The sequence below is a fragment of the Rousettus aegyptiacus genome, unplaced genomic scaffold (assembly GCF_014176215.1).
Source record: "Rousettus aegyptiacus isolate mRouAeg1 unplaced genomic scaffold, mRouAeg1.p scaffold_m13_p_5, whole genome shotgun sequence".
Taxonomy (NCBI): domain Eukaryota; kingdom Metazoa; phylum Chordata; class Mammalia; order Chiroptera; family Pteropodidae; genus Rousettus; species Rousettus aegyptiacus.
In genome coordinates, this window is record NW_023416308.1 from 21,319,257 (window position 1) to 21,341,716 (window position 22,460).

At 46.9% G+C, this 22,460-nt stretch overlaps 1 protein-coding gene across 1 annotated transcript in view; it reads left to right on the forward strand.

The window, feature by feature from the left end:
• The window catches only part of WSCD2 (WSC domain containing 2), a 100,462-nt gene that overhangs the window by 62,621 nt on the left and 15,381 nt on the right, over positions 1–22,460 (forward strand). The window contains exons 3-7 of the mRNA XM_016160003.2: positions 137–251; positions 4,123–4,307; positions 13,851–13,972; positions 15,962–16,136; positions 21,207–21,371. Coding sequence (XP_016015489.1) covers positions 137–251; positions 4,123–4,307; positions 13,851–13,972; positions 15,962–16,136; positions 21,207–21,371 — 762 coding nt within the window. The remainder of the gene's footprint in view (positions 1–136; positions 252–4,122; positions 4,308–13,850; positions 13,973–15,961; positions 16,137–21,206; positions 21,372–22,460) is intronic.

Here is a 22,460-nt window from a genome sequence, read left to right on the forward strand (position 1 = left end):
TCAGTCTTTTGTTTCTGCTTTTCTACTCAGAGGAAGGAATTGCTGCCAAAAGGTCAGCAAGGCCACATAGCCAGAGGCACACTGGTTACTCCTGTAACTCTTTCAGACACATCTGACTTTTTTCCTCTCCCCCAAGCCAAGTACATCGGCTGCTACCTGGATGACACCCAGAGTCGGGCCCTGAGAGGAGTATCCTTTTTCGACTACAAAAAGATGACCATCTTCCGTTGCCAGGACAACTGTGCAGAACGGTAGGGCCCCAGCGTCCCAGGCTCCATTCATTTCAGACCTCTTCCTTCTCAGGTTCTTGCCTGTAGTGTTCCTTCCTTTTCCATGGAAGAATGTGGTGGAAGATGAGGACATAGCCACAAGGAAAGGGTGATGCAAGGGTGTGTGTGTGTGTGTACCCATGCATGCAAATGAGCAAGATTGTTCTGGAACTGGTCTATGGAGATTTGTGATTATACACTTAAGACTGCCTAGGAGTGAATTTGCAGTGTACAGTATGCAGGGTCAGCTGGTTATATCTGTAAGCTCAATGCCAATACATAGTTATCTTCAAATAGTAGTGGCTGTCTGTGCAGGAGTCTTTGTAAATATGTGGGCAAGGGTCCAGAATTTCGCCTGTGTTTGGGAAAAGCGCAGCTGAGTGTTTGTGGGTATGCATATATGAGTCTGTGAGCAGAGGTTTGTGAGATGTCCTGGGAAAGGTGAGGTGGGAGCCTGGGTATCAGGGTATTCATTTCACGGTTTCTCAGTAGAGAAATTCCTAGTTTTTCTCCCAGGGAAAAACACTCACCTGTACAGACCATGTTTTGTAATCTAAGAAGAAAATGATATTTTGGATTAGAATGTGCACTGGGAAGGAAGCTGACTTTCCAAGAGTGGATGAGGCTCCAAAGAACTCGTGAGCAAGGACGGGACCTTTGGTCCAGGCCTGGGTACCAGCACTGCTGCCCCAGGGCACCAGGAGGCTAAGCTGACCGTCTCTTCTCCTTGTGTCCTGGGGTCCCTTGTCCTGTGGTGGCTTGTGAAGAGGCCTCCAACACATTCACCTTCAGACTCTAGCTGACTGGCTCTGGAGGTCAAAGGCTTTGAAGGACCTTGGCTCCATGGCTGAAGTGGAAATGGGCAAGTGGGTGACCAAGGGACTCTTCCCTCTGCCCCTGATCGGGAAGCACTATCTCTTCTATAATTAGCTCCCTGAGTGTCCACCACTGAAGTCCTGAGCCCAGGACCCTCTCCAGTTTGGGAAAGATTCTAAGCCTTGATGATATCAATTCATTAATAAATTTATTGAACTGTGAGGAGACAGGTGAATTCCTCCAAGTTTTTTCCCTCATAGAACTCACAGCCTAGACAGGAAGACAAGTGCATAAGCAGAAAAGGGAAGTTTAGCAAGATGAGGATTGAAGTAGAATAAATTGAAGACAATGGAAATGAACTAGAGGCCCCCAGCCTACCTAGAGTGTCAGGAGAGACTTCTCTGAGGAGGAGACAGCAATAGTGAGCTTCAGAAGACAAGTCAGAGCAACTCATGTAATTCGGTTCAGTTCAGCAAATATTTATTGACTGCCCACATGTGCTTCCAGGTGCTGAAGATGCAGAGATGAGTCTGCCACAGTCCTGCCCTCAGTGGACTATTTAGGGAGACAGAGGCATGAACAGGCTTGAACAACAGAATAGCAACAGCTTACACTTGGGTGCTTGCTCTATGCCAGGCCCTGTTCTCAGCACTTTGCAAATGTTAACTCTTTAAGCCCCACACGACCCTCTATGAGTCTGGAACGTTATGATTCATGTTCTACAGAGAGGAAACCAGAGTGTGGAGATACCAAGAGTGAGAGGTGTTGGGCTGGGAGTGCCTTATGATGTGCGGGGCAGATGTGAAGGAATGGAGGGCTCCACATGGAGAGCTCAGGAAGAGTTACGAAGGTGAAATCTTGAGCTGGGTTTTGGTGGATAAATGGGAATGTCCTAGATAGTCACAGTAGGGCAGAAATAACAGCGTGCTCAAAGACCAGAACTCCTGAAACTTCCTACATACTTAGTGTCCCCAGGTAGGCAGTATGAGGTGCACAGAAGGCACAATGTGCACAGAGGGGAACCTGCAGAGCTGGCTGAAGCCCACAGATTTGGGGTCTTGAATGGCACCCAAAGCATCCGGATTGCCTTGAGGGCAATGGGGAATCACTGGAGGGTGTTAATCAGGGAGTGGTCTACATTCATTCATTCAATATTTACGGAACACCTATCATGTGCCAGGCATTAACCCAGGATGGAGGTGAACATGACTCCACAGGGTCACTACCCTCTTGGCGATGACATTCTAGAGCAGGAGACAGGCAATTTACAAGGGAGATAAAAAAAATAAACAAGATAATTTTAAATGTGATAAGAGCTATAAGAAAATAAAACAGGGTGGTAAGAGAGTGCCAGGTGGGAGGGGTGACATTAGATGGATGGTCAAGGAAGCCTTCTCTAGGCAGGATACTTTGAGCTCAGACATGGAAGGCAAGAAGAAACCAACCACTTGAGGGGCAAAGTTAAGAGTTCCAGGCAGAGAACAGCAAGGATAAAGGCTCTGAGGCAGGAACAAGCTTGGCACGTTTAAGAATCAGAAAGCCCATGACTATGGCAGAGTTGGCAGAGGGAGGAACAGAATGATAGGAGATGAGAATGAAGAAGTAGGATTGGAGAGGCGGGCAGAGTGAGGGGACCAGATAATCTAGAATGGGGGCTCTCAATCCAGAGTGTACATCGGTATCACCTGGAATCTTTCAAAACAGATTGCTGGTCCCCACCCTCACTTCCTGACTCAGCAGGTTTTGGGGGAAGAATTTGCATTTTTAACAAGTTCCCAGGTGACACAGATGCTACTGGTCCTGGGACTACGATTGGAGCATCATAGCTCTAATTTTCACACCCAGCTGCACATTACACCAGGAAACTTTAAAAACTCTTGCCAGCCACATCCCACCTGAGCCAGTTATATTAGACCCTCTGAAAATGGGACTCAGGTGTGGCATTTAAATATGTGTTCCCCAGGTGATTCTAACAGCCATCCAGATTAAAGATCCACTGATAAGAGGGTTTGTAGGCCAAGCTGAGCTATCTGGATATTTTCTGAGAGCAGGGGAAGCCACTGGGGTGAGAGAGAGAGAGAGATGGGGAGGTGATCTGTTTTAATTTAATGAGAGGTTCTTCTGGCAAAGGTGACAGCGGCGAGGTCAGGGTCAATAGCCCAAAAGCTGGGGTGTGTGGAGGTATGAGTCTGGGTGGGTCTGTCTCTCCAGCCGTGAAGTCCAGAGTGAAGGTGTGGACTGGCAGTTCCCATTGGTTCTGCCTTGTGTGACCAGTGTTCTGCTAAAGCTCCCGGGGGAGCCCTCATCGTTCTGGAGAATGCCTCCCAGGCCCCATGGGCAAAAGGGCTAAACTGAGCTTGCCTGCTCCCCTCCCTCCACTCTCACCCCCTGAAGCCAGAGCAAGCAACACCCTTTCTATCTGTTTACAGAATGGGTGTTCACTAAGAGTCCTTTTTAGGAAAAGATTCCATGGCTGTGGGGGAAAAAGGAAGGGGGGGGGGGTGGTGGAAACCTTACTGTGCCTGGATATGTTTGTTTTAGGGGAAGGAATTTTTTACTTGGCTGGATAAGCAATTCAGTTTTGCCATCTTCCAAAGGGGAACGAGAGTCCCTGCCTCCTCCCCTAGTCCCAGCTTCTCTCACAGAGCACCATTCCTGAGGGATGCTTCCTAGAATAAAGGGCCTGGATTCTGGGGATGTGTTTGGCTCATGACCCTAGACAAGGATGAGCAAGAGGGTGGGGTGAGGTGGGGTGGGGCGGGGGGCCCCACAGAATGTGAAGGGTATGTGTGCGTGAAGCATGTGCCATGTGCTGAAGGTGTATATGACGTGGGTGTCACTATGGACATGGTGTGTCTATGTGGATAAGTGCATGGGGGTGTAAGACTTTAGACATGGATAAAAGCGGGTGGGTGGTCCCTGGGGGTCCTAGTCCCCAGAGCCCTCCCATCCCCCAGGTCTCCACTCTGGGTGAGTTTCTGTGTCCTGGGGCTCTTGGTGGTGGCCACTGCCCTGGCCTGACAGCAGCCTCCCCCAGGGGTTACCTGTATGCCGGCCTGGAGTTCGGTGCCGAGTGCTACTGCGGCCACAAGATCCAAGCAGCAAACGTGAGCGAGGCAGAGTGCGACATGGAGTGCAAGGGCGAGAGGGGCAGTGTGTGCGGTGGTGCCAACCGCCTCTCCGTCTACCGGCTGCAGCTGGCCCAGGAGTCGGCCCGCAGGTGTACGTGAGTCGGCCCTTGCTCCTCTCTGTGACTCCTCCTTGGCCAGCCGGCCACAGCCCTCCCCTACCTGAACACCTGCCCTGCACTTTCCATGGCTCCTCATCACTCCAATGCCCTTGGCCGGCCTCCAAGACCCCCACAGTCCTTCCTCAGCCTCACCTCCCACCCCACCCCATGCAGAGCCCTTGGCTCCAGCTACTTGGAGTGTTTCCACATACCCTCTCCTGTCCCCTCCTGAGCTGCCTCCTAGACCACCCACAACCCTCATTTGCACCCATCTTCCTCCTTAACAAACTGAATAGAGCCTGAGCTCGACCTGTCCTTCCTGATTTTCTGAAAGTAGGTTCTCTCTAACATGATGAAGATGACAATAACAGTGAAAGCAGCAAATAACACATCCTTTTCTAAGTGCCTTATATGGAATGAGTCCACCCAGTTCTCACACTGGCCCTGAAAATCGGCACCATTATTTGCCTACTCTCACTTTACAGATGAGGAAACAGGCTCAACGCCACACAGACAGCAGAGGATTTAAACTAACTTCAGCACCTACATCTTTAATGCTCCCATAGAGAGAATTGATTCCTTGCTTGTCAGTATTTCAGTCTTGTTGAAAACTCTCCAGTTTCCAAACTGAGGGAGTAAAGAGGATGAATAGGAGAGGACAGGAACTGGCCTTCTTCTGTGGATAGTGTCCCATTGTCCCCTCTCTGGGTGTTTAATAACAGTTAGTATCTGTATCAGGAATCTGCTGTATATCAGCCACTGTGCTAAGCCCACTGCAGACCCAAACTCATTTACCTCTCCTACCACCTTTTTAGGCAAGAATATTACCGTTGTGAATTATCACCACTTCACAGTGAGGAAACCAAGGCTTAAGGAATTTAAGTAAACCTGCCCAAGGCCATACAGTCTAGGTAAAGGTGACCTTCTGACATACATAAAAAGCTTATGACTTTGACAAAAGATGGAGGGCTGAGGTTCCTCCTGGTTACCTTTCTGATGCAACCCAGAGGCAGGGACAGGAATCCACAAACGGATCTCTAACCCTAGGGCCAGCGCTTTCCAAACTTGAATGTGCCAGTGAACCCTAGGGGGATCTTATTAAAATGCAGATTCTGATTCAGCAGTTTAGGGTGGGATTCTGTATTTCTAAGGAGCTTTCAGATGATGCTGAGCTATTGGTCCAGGGACCACACTAGAGTGATAAGGCCTTAGACCTCAGTGGAGCTGACAAGTTCCCTCTGGAATGCAGGCCTGCTCATACAGGTGGATTTAGCAGAACTGAATGCCTGTCTGCATCCAGAGAGGCCTCTTCCATCTGAATGTCATTGTTTATAAAACTTTATCATCGGTTTGCTTGCTAATGTGTTCTGTTTTTCAAATGCCATGTTTTTGAAGCCCCATTCAAGCTTTGTTCTTCAATAGGATCAAGCGTGCTTCCAATTTTCAAAGGGGCTGATTTCTGCAAACAGATGCCCCACCCACTTCCCCATGCATCCGAAGGCTCAGGCTGGACGGTCTGAAGGCCTAGGCAGAGGACAGAGGTGATGTGTGAAATCCAGGTTGGAGAAAGTTCACACAATGAGTTCCTGGTTTGGCCATTAGTGTAATGAGGTTTTAATCTGATAGCAGATTTATCATCCTCATCACTGATCCTTTTATGTCAATATTTATAAGTTGGTTTTTAAAAAATTTTTATAAAAATTTATTTGTTCTAAACGGAGGATACACCTGGAATAAAGATCTCAACAGATTGAAAAAGATGCTTCCAATATTTATGTTATTTTGATGGGGACTTTGACTATCTGAAGAGATGAGTTAGAGCCATGGGTATTTTGGGGGAAAGTTGCTGCCACTAAAACTTTCTAGTGGATGAGTATGAGCAAGCTAACAAGAATTGTGTATGTCATGAACCAGATATTAGCCAGATGTCCTTTCAGTTGATGTTTAAATTAGCTAGATAATATGAACATTCTCATTTTCATTCTCATTCTCTCTCCCCCTCACTCTCTCTCTCCCTCTCTCTCTCACACACACCCACACCCCTGAGATCACCTATTATAATACTACTCTCATGGACCTTCAAAGATTTTTCAGTCAGCTGAAATATATGTCTCAACAAAGACCATTCTACCTGTTGTAGTAAGATGTGTTTTTCTCTTGTAGCAGGGGAGGTCTGAGTGGTTGCTGGTGAGTAGCCCCTGAGGTGTCTAGTGGAGAGACAGGCCCAAGACCAGTAGGATCTGTTCATGCGTGGAGAATCTATGCACAGGATTGTGAGGGTTCTGTCTGTAGAAGCCAAAGGAGCAACATTTGAGCTGAATCTTACTCTAAGGAGAGTTCTGGGTGAATGGGGGAGCCAGGTATTCCAGTCATGAGCAAAAGTCCAGGGTCAGCAAAGTTCATGTGTTAAATGCCATATTGGAAGCACCTTCCTTGCCAATGTCCCACTTTACAGTTTTAGAAACTGAGGCCCAGAGAGCATAAGTGGCTAAATTGAGCCTCCTGGAGAAAGATTAGGACCTTGAAAGGTGCTTAGGATTTTGCCTGGTGTAGAAGAGATGGATATCTAGACTCCTGACAAGTTGCTAAGCAATGGAGGAGAAATCTAGGCAAAGGAAATAGAGTATGCAAAGCTCAGAGGTAACTTCGGGAAATGATGGGCAGGCATGATTTTTCCAAGGCCTCTTAGGGACCGAGCATGGGCTAGAACCCAGGTTGCTGACTCCTAGTTCGGGTGCCCGGTCACTACAGTGTGTAGGCACCTTGACCTCTTGTATTGGATACAGGACCTCGTTTCCTCTTTTGGAGGGGAACATCTTGGTTCCAGCTTCACTCCTTCCTTCCCTGACCCCTGATCTCTCCTCTGCCTTGTTTCCTGACTCTAAATGATACAGAATCTCCAGTGTTTTTGCTCTGACCCAGTGGCACCCCCGGCTTCCCATTCTTAGGATCTAATTTATGCACCAATACATGAGAAAGGGAGGCTTCCAAGTCACTGGCACATGACACTAGCCTATATTTCATCAGTCAGAGAATGAGCAAGCCCTCCAGGAAGCAGGTAGAATGGAAACCAGATTCCATTTGTAGAGTCATTAGTTGATCATAACACCATGTCCTAATTGTGTTTCCCTGAGCAGTGGCATAGAACTCTTAATGACTGTGACAATTCAAAGGAGGTATCTCTTCCAAGCATCACTTGGACAGATGGGGGACCTCCGCCTTGTGTAGGGAGCCAGCTACGTGTTTCTGAGGTGTCGGAATGCTCCTATAGTAGCGAGAGCATTAAAAGGTTGGCAGAGCAAATGTCTGCAGGCACCCTGCTATTCAGCCTTGACACAGACTCTCAGGCACATGGACTCTTCGCCCTTGTTACAAAAGAACTGAGAAATGGACTTCCTTCTTGGTTGGATTACATTTTTCACAGCACTTTGCTAAGTGTGTCAGCGAGTGTAGCTCTCCTCCCAGGGGCAGAGACCTGCCAGATTTGGGAACATTATGACTTTATAGGATGTTGAAAGGAATTCCATTTGCCTGAAAGATTCTTGCAGGGTTTGTGTTGCAGGATTCATTAGAATGATGTGAAACACATACATGTCTGTCCCGTGGGTGGCTATCCATGGTGCTGACCATCCTTTTGTGCTGCCCAAAGCCCCCATGACCACACACCAACCTCTCTCAGGGGCCAGCACATTTCCTCTTGTTTTTTCTATTCTAATTTGGTGAAAGTATTATTAAGCTTACGCTATCACTGGAAAAAAAAAAAAACTGTCCTTGACTTATGGTTCACAATTCACATGTTTATGTGCTGTTGTGAGTTCTGGCAATTTTTTTATCTTTGAAAGTTCGAAGGGGAATTTTTTTTCAGTGCTTGTGCTTTATGCTCACTGATACTCCATTCTAACCACTTCCGCTGAGGGAAGCCTCAGATGGTCATGGAAAGTCACATTTTGTTGGATAGACCATGTCTAGCTCCTTCTTTGCCAGGCCTACGTGCCTCTCCGTGCCCTTGATATATGGCTGGGACTCCTGAATTTTATAATTCCCATGGGCCTTCATGAATTATGCTGTATAGAACCAAAGAAATGGTAGGTATAAGTTTTTTTCTCCTTCCGAATCATGATAGGGACAAATTGGTTTGCTCTTCTCCCCTAAGAAAATCCAGGAAGGCTACGGAAGCAATGTGGATTTTAAAATCGGGGAGACGTTGTTTGTATGCCAGCTCTCTCACTTACTTGCTATGTTGACTTTAGCCAAGTCGTGTATTTTCTCTGAGCCTCAAGTGCCTCATCTGTAAAATAGGGACAATTCCAACCTTTAAAGATTACTATGACCACCCAGTGAGATAAAATCAAGAAAGCACCTAGCACAGTGCCTGTTTATGGAGCAGCTGTGATGCCCCTTCTTCCTAATATGAAAACTCCTCAATTTACTCAGAGCAGCGCCCAGTTCAAGCTATTTGAATTTCCTACAGCAGGCAGGAGACTTTGATGATGCCTAAAAATGGCTGGTTTGAATTCTCTTTGGACAGTTAGGCTCTTTTGTGTAATTCAATCTCTCCCTGATTATAGGTAGCTGTTAACAGCTCCCAGCTCACTGCCTTTCTTCCTCACTGCATCTTTAATGCAGTAGAGCTTGGCCTAATTACCTGGGGGAAGGGAGGGTGGGGTGGTAGCCTCTTTTAAACCGAGGGGAACTCTTCGGCGCCTGCCTTTAAGCTGATGCCTGATGACATTTACCTCATTTTTGTGAAGCCCCAGAACAAAGAGATGATAGGACTTCAGAGATACTTGCAGCTGGTTCCGGGCTGTTCCTCATCTGCCCCCAGCAAAGAGAGTTGATGAACAGTTGCTCTTCTCGCCTCTTGCTAATAAAAAACCCAAGCTGCTGAGGTCATGCACCATCTCAGCTAGGCTGGCAATGAAGAGCTGACATTGTCAGAATGTGGGGCATGGGATTTTGTGATCCTTGGACCCCTACCGTACAGTATGAGAGGGTTTCTGGGAAATTCAGGCAGCTGGCATGGGGTCTCTGGAGCTCAACCATGTTAGAATTGGGCAGGCCTCCTGCAGAATAGCAGAGAGGTGGGAAACTAGGATGTGATGTCAAACAAGATTGGGGTCAAATCTTAACTCTGCTCCCTATTAGCTGTGTGACCTGGAAAAGTGACCAAATCTCATTATGTCCCAAGGTCTCTGCCTGCAAAACAGGGTAACAGTACCATCTACCTCATAGGCTGCTGTGAGGATTAATTGAGATACAATATGTGTAACATACTTAGCACTAATGACACACAGTAAACAGCTGATATTATTACCATCGTTATCCTTTAGTGGTGCTGGTCATCAGGAAGACATTACTTGGGGTCACTGTTATTGCCCATGGGCTGTGTACTGCACAGCCCCCAGGGAGCACCATTGTCACAGACTATGGGCTCTGAAGAACAGTGACCCTGAACTCCATGCAGGCTTTCCCTTATGGATTAAAAATACTCAAAGATCCAAGATATTGTAAGCTGGGTTTCTCCAGAGACAAAGATGTGAACCTTGGTTTGCTTGGGAGGTGACCCCAGGATGCACCTGTAGGGGGGTAGTAGAGAAGCAAGACAGGGAAAGGAAGGAGCCAGTACAAGGTCCTTTACAAAGCAGGTCACTACCGAGGACAACTGAAGCTTAATCCCACTGGGAATCCCTAGGTTGAGACCATGCTTCAGAAGTATCCCACAGAAGGAGTGAGAAGCTATAGTGTTTATCTTCCCTCCATACCCATCATTGGCTGAGGGTGGCTCTGAGGGAGATTAACTCCCTGCAGGTTCAGCCCATGCCTCAGAGACCCAAGGCAGAGTCCTGAGTGTTTACTAGAAGTCACTGTCAGCCTATACAGGGATGGTGAGTGCCAGGAGCACATTGATGGGGCACTAAAGCTCTACTATTTAGAATTTAGCCACCCTTCACATGTCATGGACAAGGGATGGAGAAAGAAGCAGGAAGAGAGACTAACTGAACCCTGGTCAGGTCTCAAGTACTGTGAATGCCACCACATGGACCTCCACCCCCTGCTGATATGATGATCCCCATTCACAGATGAGGAAACTTAAGGCTCAGGAAGTGAAGACGCCTGCCAGGGACATACAGCTAAGTAAGTGGTGACCCAGGTCTGTCTGAATTTAAAACCAATGACTTTTCCACTGGATACCAAAGCTCTTTGCAAACAAGAAGGTATCTACCCACTGTTGTGAAAGTCTGAAATTCTTCATATTGCAGAGGAGTGTTAGGATGCCTGAGGAATCCAGGCTGGCCACTTCTCTTTCATTTTCAGACATAAATGATGAGAGAGACTTGAGCACTGATGGGGAGAACCAGGTGACCCATTTTACAGATGAAGGAAATGAGGGCAGAAGGAGGATTAAGTGTCTTGGCTGCCACACATGTCCTCAGTGTCCTGATCACCAAGCCATAATGGAGATCAATCTGCAGAGAGAAATGGCCTGCAAAGTGCTCCCCTAGATCCCTGGGAGTTCTCTGTGACCTTGTGGTTTCTTCCCAAAAGCAGATTGGGCAAGACTGTAGGAAAACCCCACACCCGACAGGTCAACTGCTCCTGAAACTGATTCCCACACCTGTTTCCCTCCCACCCCCACCCCCAGCACACAACTCTGCCAAAGAGAGACTCCCAGCACCAGCAGTAGCTCCTGATCCCTCTCTGGCCCTTTAATACCTCTGAAACCTTCACCTTATTTGGTATTCAGGGCACTCAGCTCAGTCTTTCTGTCCTAACTGGGAGGATCAGGGACTCATTAGCAGATGCTTAAATGTCAAAGGGAGACCAACCTCAGCAAAGCTGGGATTATGGAGTCCTCCTTCCTCTTTCCATCCTTGCAGTCTGGCTTCCTGACATCCAGGAGGAAGAAGAAAAATCCCATTGGGAGATGCCAGGGTGAGGACTCAACTTCCTCCTTCCCTTCTTTTTCGTTTAAGAAGATAGACCCACAGACCTTTGCCTGCCCCTTCTACTGTACTCACAGCTCCCAACACTCATTCATGCCTGTCTTTGAATGATCCACCCAATATTCATGTCTCCATTTTAGAAATGAGAGCACTGAAGCACCAAAAGAGAGGAAATTTGCCCAGGGTCAATGGGTGAGGTAGGGTGGAGCTGCCAGTGGGCGCCCTGTCCAGGAGAGCTGCCTGTTTGACAGGTGTAGACATGCATTCCAGGGAGAAGCAAAGGCAGGACCAGCACTCGCGTCTGCTGGCCGCCGATCTTCTGAGAGCAAGACCAGCATCTCATTGCTCTGTGTCCAGAGTTGGCCTCCAGCTGAGTTTTCTGATTAAGCGAAGGTTTGCTCACATTGTTTTAGGCCTCCCACTTGATTGCTATACATCTTTAGTTCAAATATGTGACTCCCCTCCCTGCCTTCGCTTTGTATGGCACCTTCTGTGAGGATCATTACATCTTCTTCAGGGTGACTGATGAACTTACAGGGCTTCCCTCTGAGCACCCCAGGCCATGGGACGGGAGAATGTCCCATGTTTCCCCATGGAGCACTAGTGACATTTGGGGTATACGGTTTCTTGTTTTTTTTTATTGGGAGGTAGTAGGCTGTCCTATACAGAAGAGACTCACTGTGTAGTATAACCTCCACTCCCCACCATTTATATGAGTGGAAACTGAGGCCCGGAGGACAACACAGTGAGTCAGCAGCCTCCTGACCATTCCAGCCACCACCACGACTGCCTCTGCCTCTCATCAGCCTGGAGCCAGAGATGGGGAAAGTGGAGGAGATAGTGCTGAATGCGTACAAGCCTGCGGCACATTCTGGAAATTAGCCATTTAACCAAATTCCAGATTTCTTCTTAGTCTGCTAGATTGGCCTCCTCAATGAACAGCTGGAGGCTACTGGGTGCCAGGTGGTAGAAGTCATCACTAGGGTACCTTTGACAGCTGAAAAGCAAAATTATCATTCCTAAACACCCTTTTCCTTCCCCTCCTCCACCACCTTTCTGCCCAGGGAGTAATCCTTTTCTCTTTCTCTCTCTCTCTATACACACACACACACACACACACACACACACACACACACATACACACACATGCTAAAAAAGTGATTTTACACTATACATACACCCAGATACAGATATAGATGGAGGTCTGTGGTTTTGCAACTTGCTTCACTTTTCCCCAAGGGTTAACATTTTGTTTCTGTGTTAATCTTCAGTGAGTTTTTTGCTAATGGCGGGTCCTCAGGCTTGTCACATAATTTCCCCTCTCTGAGCCCTATTTCCTCTCATCTGTAAAATGAGAGTTGACTACAGACCTTGCAGAATTTCCAAGATCAATGAGATGACGTTTGTAAAGTCCTCAGCAGAGGGTCACACATAGTTGGTGCTCAGTAAATACACCTATTTAGTTCTCCTGGTTTTGACTCAACGATGCACCAACCACGTTGAAAGCTGTGCTTCTAGAAAGGTATATACGACTCAAATTTGAGAACAACCAAACCCAGTTTTAAATGGGCCTCATCAGCCTTTCAATAGATTTGATGGGCCATTTCCTAAAATTTTGTCTTTTAATAGGTCTTTAAATATGTCTTTTAAAAACACATACTCACTGTAGAAAACATTAGAAATATTTTACGAAAAGATGGAAATAAAAATTGCTTATAGTCCTACTCTATCAGTCAGGGGTGCTCCAAAGAAATAGAATCAGGAGGAAATTAGATAGACAGATGATAGAGAGATAGAAAATAAGAGATATTTATATTTACTTAAGGAATTGGCTCACACAATTGTAGAAGCTGTTAAGTATGGAATCTATAGGTCAGAGCAGCAGGCTGGCAACGCAGGCAGGAGTTAATGCTACAGTCTTAACTCCTTAACTCCTGAGGCAGAATCCCTTCCTCTCTGGGAAACCTCAGTTTTGCTCTTAAAGCCTTCAACTGATTGAATGATGCCCCCCACTTCTTCGAAGGAAATCTCCTTTGCCTCCTTAAAGTCAACAATTGGGAAATTTCCAAATTAGGTCATCATAAAGGGAATTCCTCTGACAGATCAGTCCCTTGTAGCCTGGAGGTGCTCAACATTGAATGGGCAGAAATTCCTGAGGTCCAGGGTTTCCCCTAAAGCCCAGGATGATAGGAAGAGAGGGGCACCCTGATGCTGTGAGGGGGGACCGGACAGCCCTGGGCCCTTTGCTTCCCTCAATCCTCAAGATCATCAAACACTTAGCTCTCTCCTGGTGAGATATGAAAATCCTTCCTGGCATCTCTCATCTTCCTGCATGGGGCATTGCCATCACTGAAAATGCGGTCCAGAGATATAGGAATGCTGACACAGAAAAGAAGATAATGTGGCCCAGCAAAAACATCTCAGTGACCTGACAAAGATACCAGGATTGAGGAGAACATCACATTATCTAGCTCGTTAAGTCTCCACTTTAGTTCACTGTGTGATTTGTAGGCAAGACTCTTGCCTTTGGGCTTCTTCAGAAAGTGGTCCTTGCAGCCTGGATCTGAACTCCTTTTCTCTCTGGCTCTCCAGATGGAAGTGCAGTCTTCCGAGGCTGCTTCCGCAAGCCCAACAACCTCTCCCTGGCCTTGCCCGTGACAGCTGCCATGCCGAACATGTCTGTAGACAAGTGCGTGGACCTCTGCACAGAGAAGGTGAGCCCAGGGAACACTGGAGTGGGACAATGTGGAACAGCTGGAGGAATAAGATGCTTGGCTGGAGAGGGAGGTCATTACTATGATCCATGGCATGGGACAGGGGTGTGCCCATTTCATGTGGATCCAAGGGGTAGGAGTTAACACACGGCGTCGATTTCTCTCTCTCTCTCTCTCTCTCTCTCTCTCTCTCTCTCTCTCTCTCTCTCTCTCTCTCTCTCTCTCTCGACACATGTTTGCTCCAATAGTGAGGAATGCTCAGTGGTGAAAGTGACATTGGAACTAGGCCTAAAAGCATGAATAGAAAATTGCCAGATGAAGGCAAAGATGATCCCATCTTGGGACAGAGTGAGTTCCCCGTCCCTGGAGGTGTGCAAACCAAGGCAGGGCAGGAGTGCTGTCCAGAACTTTGGGCATTGGATAATAATTGGACTGGATGATCATGGATCCTTTCTCAGCCTGAGATCCTTGATGGCTGAGTGTGTATACTTCCTTCCTAGCCAGACAGTGAACTCCGCAACTGCCACAGAGGCTGTACCTTAAACATTTTGTGTCACCCCTCCCCCCTCCCAAAAAAAAACTCATCACAGAGCTAGGCATATCACTGACACTCAGTGGGCAGGAAACTGCTCTCTTCCAGCTTTCTCTGATCTTCTTAGGGGCCAAAGGAAAGAAATTGAGGGGATTAAGTGGGCAGGGGTACAAAGCTGCTTTTGCTAAATAGTGGAGGGTCTGAGATTTACAGTGTCACAGAAGGCTGTAATATATGTCACCAGTTAGAAAACATCTTTAGTCGTGGCTCAAGCTGACCCACCTGCATATCAACATTCATCACATGCTTTCTCTCTCTCTCTCTCTCTCTCTCCCTCCCTCCCTCCCTCCCTCCTCCTCCCTCCCTCTCTCCCTCTCTCCCTCTCCCTCTCTTGTCTTCAGTTAGGACCTACAGTTCATATCTAATATCTGTTAAGAAAGAAACCAAGCCTACTCTGGCAAAGATCTCCAAATTTAGCCATGTAGGTGTGACCTTGTTTGTTACCAGATTATTCCCAGATCAGCTATGGGGGAGATATTCAGGACTGTGAGTCCGGAACAGAAGCAGATTGGACAAGGGATGGTCCATTGCCTTCCAACTCCCAGATCCATCCTGCTCTCACTTAGCTATTTTATGGAACAAATAAAGCAATTAGGAGCCACTCTCCCAACAAAGACTGGATGCATGTAGGTCTCCATATTCTCTTTGGCTTAAAAGAATAAATTCAAAAAGCTTTTCCCAAAGCGTGGGCTTTGTCTCTGTCAGACCAAGGGCATTGATTGTGGTGGGTTACACACTGTGAGAAAGGCGTTTCTTTTTCAGTTTTCTTTCAAGTCCTCCGAGAGAAAGCTTCATTTCAGTGCTAAACTGTCTTTAACACCCCTCTACCCTCAACTGATTTCTCTTTTGCAGGAAAAATGGAGCAGATCCTTGCCTCATAGTCTTGGCAGGCAGTGTGGCTTAGTTCAAACTTAATTACATTGTTTCATTTCTATAGTATTTGCATTTACAGTGTGAAAATGCATGGAAGTTCTACTTTTCCACAGTACTACTTGTGGGAGTGATGTAAAGTGTTTTTTGTCATTTAAATTCCAAAAGGTGAGTTGACTTAAAGGAAACAAATCAATAAATAGTAATATAGGAAAACAAAAAAAAAAAGAAAGAAAATGGTAACTGTATAAGGCGATGGGTATGTTAATTAGCTTGATTGTGTGCTTAATTCACAATGTATACATATATCAGCACATCAAGTTGTACACCTTAAATATATACAGTTTCTATTTGTTAGTTATACCTTGGTAAAGCTAGAAAAATATAATAGCGCAGAAGTACACAGATGAGGCAAAATTGTAACAGTAGGGTTCACTGTTGGGGGACCCTCAAGTTGGAGAGAGTGGTGGAGAGTCTGGGCAGTCCAGGGATTTAGCGACTCTCTTCCTCTCCCACTCTATCCCCAGGAGTACCCGCTGGCAGCCCTTGCAGGCACTGCCTGCCACTGTGGCTTTCCCACCACGAGATTCCCCCTCCATGAAAGAGAAGACGAACAGCTCTGTGCCCAGAAGTGCAGCGCAGAAGAGTTTGAGAGTTGTGGGACTCCCACTTACTTCATCGTGTACCAGACGCAGGTACAAGGTAAGCCACGCCTCCCCCAGCAGATCCCCAGATGTTTCCCCAATGGCCTCCTTTCCAGAGGTTCCCTAGTCAGTCCACTCATACAGCCCGTACTATGCAGGGCTAGTGAACTTGGCCAGGCTTAAAGACCCCGGATGGGCAACAGGAGAGCCCCTAGTAAGAGGTGTGGGTTCTAAAGACCCTCATCTCTATCCTTCATATCGAAGACCCCCTTGTGGCTCTTTTCTTGAAATGGAGGTATTGAGATTGAGTGGGAGAACATCTGACCTGGAAGAGGGAGACTTGGGTCCACAACACAGACCTACTGCATGGTCCTGGACATGATCACTTTTCCTTTCTGAGCCTTAGTTTCTCCATCTGTAAAACTCAGCTGTAAACTGTTGACCTCCAGGGATCCTTTCAGTTCTAGGATTCATCTCCATCTCAGTAATCCTTGCCACTCCCACTACACTCATGGTTTATCTCTTCTTCTATCTCTTGGGGCCACTAGACTGTGATAACGATGATGGCGCTTGTTGTGGAGGGGTGAGGGTGGCAGCACTTAAGGTTTCCCAAGGACTTTCTTTGTGCTAGACTCACATGGAGTCCTTTGTTTACATTTTCTCACTGAGTCCCTTCAGCTCTCTGTTGAGGGAGGCAGTAATTATGCCTCTTTTCCAGGTAGAGAACATGAGGCTCAGAACAGTTAAGGGATTTGCCTGAGGTCACGCTGTTGATAAAATTTCTAGACGAAAATCTTTTCTCCTGGCAGAAGCATCATAAAAGATGGGTGGCACTTGGAGAGGTGCCTTGCTAGGACACTCAGCCCAAAGGAAACCCTCGAAGGATTACCCAATATCTGAAAACACTGACCACTGACTATGCACCATTCTTATGCCAGGCTTCACCTCATTTAATAATGTAAAACCCACAGTGAGCCTGTGATCAGGGCAATATAATCACCATTTTATAGATGGGAGAAGCAAGACTCGGCGATGTTGGGAACTGGCTACAATTACACATCTACGAGAGTGATTTGCTTTCAGGTCTCTGACTCCAAAGCCCCTGCTAGAAATCTCTGTCTGCAGTGTAATGGACACTCCCAAGACCCTCTGAAGGTTGGAGAGCCAACAAAACACCATAGGAACCAGGCTGTCATGTCAGGCTGAGCACTGCATGGGCATAACAATTTTCAGGAAAATTGGCGCCTAAAAGCCAGCCCATGCTCTGCCTGTCATGCTGTGCACCCTGAATGGCAGCACATCTGCCCAGAGGAAAGGGAGGTGCCTTTTTATGATCTGCACAAGATGCTGTAAGAGCTAGCGGCAGCCCCACCAATAGCCCATCCCCTGTTGGACATGATGGGAGTAACAGTGGTGGCCAACTGTGGCTGCTCCCTTGGCAGCTGAAGTCCTGCTAGGAGCCCAGAGAGTGGGGGCATGGTTAGCAAGTGCAGCCCTTGACTCTGTTTACATTCCAGTGAGGAAGGGTGAGCATTTATTAATTTTCAGGAAGCGTTAGTTAGTCTGTGCAGAACTGTGTTGTTCCAGCCTCGGGGAAGAGTTATGCACAGATTAATTATCTCATGACCATGAACAGCTTTGATGTAGGCAGAACGGACACTGGAGCCTTTTTAATAGCTGATAAAGAGCCCTTGATTGATGAGTTTGCTCATTCCCAGTACCCTGCCCCCAGGCCATTACTGCTCATCAGTTTTTCCATGTCATGCCTATAGTCCCTGCACACTGGGGATTTTTGAGAGTCATGTAGTTCATCAAGCTGCCAAGAGCTTGATCCTTTATGGCTGCCATTTATTAAGCACCTACTACGTGCTAAGCCCTGATGTTCTCGCCGGGAACTAAATAATTATTGAGCACTAACTGTGTGCCAGGTACTGTCTAAACTCTTTAGACTCATCTAATCTTCACAATAGCCCAATGATAGAGGTGCTGTTATTATTACCATTTTACAGAAGAGGCAACTTGCCACAGAGAGGTCGAGTAGCTCAGCCAGAGTTACATAGCTTGGGTAGGACATGGCTGGGATTCAAACCCAGGTAGTCTGGGTCCTGAGCCTGCACTCTTAACCAGTTTTTTAATATATACCATAAATACCTTACATGCATTACCCATTTAATCCTGTAAGGTTTTAGCTCAATTTTACAGGTAAGGAAACAAGTTCAGAGAGGTGAAGTGCCTTGTTCAACGTCACACAGCTAAGCCATGACAATCCTGATTGAAACCCAGGTCAGTCAGATTCCAAAGCTATACGCAATACGGACTCCATATCTACTTTTATTTGTGGAATTTAAGAGACAAATAAACTTTCCTTCTAGTGCTGAAAACACCCAAGCTCTACCTAGGAGTTGGTCTTGGCTCCCCAGTATTCGAATGAAGAATTCTGTTTTCTGGGGAAGCTGAGGGACTAGGTTCTTTCCCCCTCCTAACATTCAATTATGAAAAAATAGGAAACCTCCAGAAAATTTTGAAAGAATTACGCAGTGAACACCCATATACTCATCCCATAGATTTTACATTTGTCACCTTTTTTTTTAGTGTACTTTATCATACATCTTTCAACTCTTATTTTTTGATGCATTTCAAAGTAAGTTGCAAACATCATTATACCTCAGTGTGCATATAATTAATTACAATTTAATATTTGCTTATGATTTTTTGAAGTAACATTTACATAGAGCAAAACACATAAATTTTAAGGGTACTGGGTCATTCACACCCCTATCAAAATAGAAAACGTAACCATACTCTAGAAAGTTCTACATTTAGGCTGCTTTTTGTAGTGTGTTCGCCTGAACATCATTGCTAGACACCAGTTGGCTTCAACAAAGACTGGTTAATTTTTTCGAAGGCTGCTCTTCCCTGAACAAACAGATTACACATTGCATAGTGGGAGGAGAGCTAGGTCTCTGGCTGGTAGCCACAGATGATTGGCACTCACAGTGTGTGAGCCCTGTGCTAACATTCAACACACATTCTCGCGATTAACCCTCCTAACCACCCTGGGATGTGATTGCTGTCAATAGTCCCATTTTACAGGTGAGGAAACTGAGGCTCAGATCCACAATTTTTCCAAGGTCACGCAACAAGTAGGTGACAGAATTGGAATTTAAATCTAGGAGTTCACACTTCTTCCCTGAAAGACTGTTTTAAGAAATTGATGTAATCAAAGTAAGATTTCATTAATGGCAGATGATGGAGAATAGGAAATACTGGGGTCCAATCCTGGAAGGAATGAGATAAGAAGGGCAGAGTGATGGATAGTATCAGATGTTGCTGCGTAGTCTAGTGAGGTGAGGCTGGATTGAACACTGGGTGGTCACTGGCAACTTCAGCAGAAACTCGTGCAGTGAGCAGGGAAGAGCCCAGAGCAGCAGGGATCCGGAAGCAAGTGGGAGAAAATGGAATGGGGGCGTGTGGACAGCTCTGCCAGAAGTATGACTAGGAATGGGGTAAGGAGAGATACGGGGTGGTCGGAGGGGGATTTTTTAAAGGATAGAGCTATTTGCTCATGTTTGAATGCTCATGTGATGGAACCAACCGAGAGAGAGAAGATACAGGGGAGCGGATGAAGCAAGGAGATTGGAGAGGAAAGAGAAGATGAGGTGGAGACACTAAAGCAGAGGTTGATGCTCACTTCCATGGAAACGGCAAGGAAGGAGGAGAGGGTAGAATGTGGAGCAGTCTAGTGAGCTCAAAGGACGGGGGAGCCAGGGCAGGCGAAGGAGGTTGGCCTGCTTTCCCTTCATGGTAAATAAGGATGGAGGTCATTGACCCAGATGAAGAAACATGGCTGGGACCAAAACTCCAGGGTTCTCTCCTCATCCTTTTCCACTGTGAAGTCCCCTAGCTGGGCCTCCCCTCAGCTTCCCTTACATCTTTAGGGACCAAAAGGAATCACCACTGTGCCGTCGTAGCTCCAGGAGGGGTTCTAGTGGGAGGCGCTGAGGCACATACTGTTCATGAGTAGTAGCATCCTGAGGTTGCTGTAAAGGCAGAGAATCAAGAGTATCAGGATGGTACTCGCCTGCCCCAATCCATTTTACAGATGGGGAAGCTGAGGGCTAGAGAAAAATAATAACTACCTCTTTTGAGCACTTTAGTGTGTTAATATATTACATGCATTATTTCATTTAATCCTTACAAGAGCCCTACAAAGTAGATATTACTGTTATCCACCTAGTCATCCAACCACCATTGTATCAATCTATCCACCCATCCACCCATCTGTCACCAACCCATTTGTCACCACCCATTCATCTGCTCACCCATCTACCCATCCATCCATCTGTCCCTCCATTGATCCAAGTAACATTTATTATCATTACTATATGCCAGAAACTATGGAAAACACTGGGGAATCATCAAAGAACAATACGGGCAGGGTTTCTGGCTAAACAAATAATTTATTGAATTACAGTTGTAATAAGCGACATGAAGGAGATGGACATAGTACACTAATGATAGACCAGGTAGTCAGGGAAGGAAGATGGTACCAATTCAGCAGAATGTGGAAAGATAAAGCAGCCTACCTGGAAATGGCAGGTAGGCGGCAATGAAGACTAAGGGAAAAGCATGTCCGAAGGTGCCGAGTTGGGAAGGAACAGGACGCAGATGAGGTAGCTGGCAGGTGGCGGGTGAGAGGGGGCGGGTGGGTAGGGTGAGCCTGGGAGGATGCAAGGGCCAGGCTACACAGGGCTTGGAAGCTAAGATAGGAACCTTGGACTGGCTCTCACGTAGATGAACATCATTCGAGAGGTTTAATCTGGAGGGCATGAGAAAGGGACCCACCGGGGGCCGGGGAAACTGAAGCCGTGGAGAAGACTCATCCTCTTAGCTGACTTTTATTAAATCCCCGCTATGGGCTCATCCCTTTTTGTACGTTATCTCGTTGAGCCCTCACATCGACCCCGTGAGGGAGGAACCATTTCCTCCATTTGACAGGTGGGGAAACTGAGGCCCAGAAGGGATTTCGCCATGTGAACTGGGTCGCGTGGCTGGGCAGTGGCAGGGGTGGTGCTCACACCCAGGCTCCACCTGTCCCCGCCCCCTGTTTGTGCCCTGAACTTTGCAGATAACCGCTGCATGGACAGAAGATTTCTCCCAGCCAAGTCCAAGCAGCTCATCGCCCTGGCCAGCTTCCCGGGTGCTGGCAACACGTGGGCTCGCCACCTCATCGAGCTGGCTACCGGCTTCTACACTGGCAGCTACTACTTCGACGGTTCTCTCTACAACAAAGGTGAGGAGGCGTAGGGAGCAGGTCGGACCTATAGGGGGACACGGGAATACCCTTCCTGAGCACCTCCTATGTGCCACTGAGCTCACCTGGCATGTTTATTAAGACCTACTAAGTGCTTGATACCTTCACTTATATCCCAGCATCATGTCCTGGGTACATCACCTACATTCGTTTAATAATAGACATTTATCAAACACCTACTGTACACCTGGTACCTACCCCCCACTTAAATCACCACAAATGTTCCTTGAGCACCCATTATGTGCAGGTACCTTACCACAGATGTTTGCTGACCAGTAACTTTGTGTTGTACACAGTGGTCAAATAACTATGTTTACTTTGGGGACATTTATTGAGTATCTACGACTATTCGCTAGATATCCACCTTTACGTCAGTGATAGTTGTGCAGGTACTTTATTTTCACTCCATTTCATAGATGTTTACTGAGCACTGCCGTGTTTTGATGCAATTCCTAAGCTTGGTTTCCCAGCAGGCATTCATGAAGTGCCAACTGTGTGCCAGGTACTTCGTGTAATTTTGGATTGCCACAGATCTTCTCTTGGCCACCAACTAGGTCCCCAGAGCTGTGTCAGGTCCTCCATTTTTCATTTAACCCTGCACAGTAAACTTAGAAGGCAGGATGATGGTACCATTTCCAAGCTTTGAAAACTGAGACTTAGAGAGGAGAAGTCACTTGCCCAGAGAGTCACACAGATCTTTTTCAGTGGGCTGATTGGGGATTACACCCGTATTTGCTGGTTTCAAAGTCCTCACTCTTATTGCTCCACCACACAGGCAAGAAACCCCTGGGGTTTCTTACTGCGGAACTGTAAATCTTGGATGAATGTCCATGGGGTGTGAAGCCCTCTTCCTGGCACGGTGGGGGATATCAGGGAAGAAGGAACGCTGCCTGGGAGGAGTCCGAGCCTCCATGTGGAGCAATCCTTGACTGTGGGTCTTTGTGTCTGCAAACCAGATGATGACCACTTTTCAGCTGTGTGACTTCAAGCAAGTTACCATACCTCTCTGACCCTGTGTCATCATGCACAAATTAAAGATAACAATATGTACCTGGTTGAGGTTGTTGT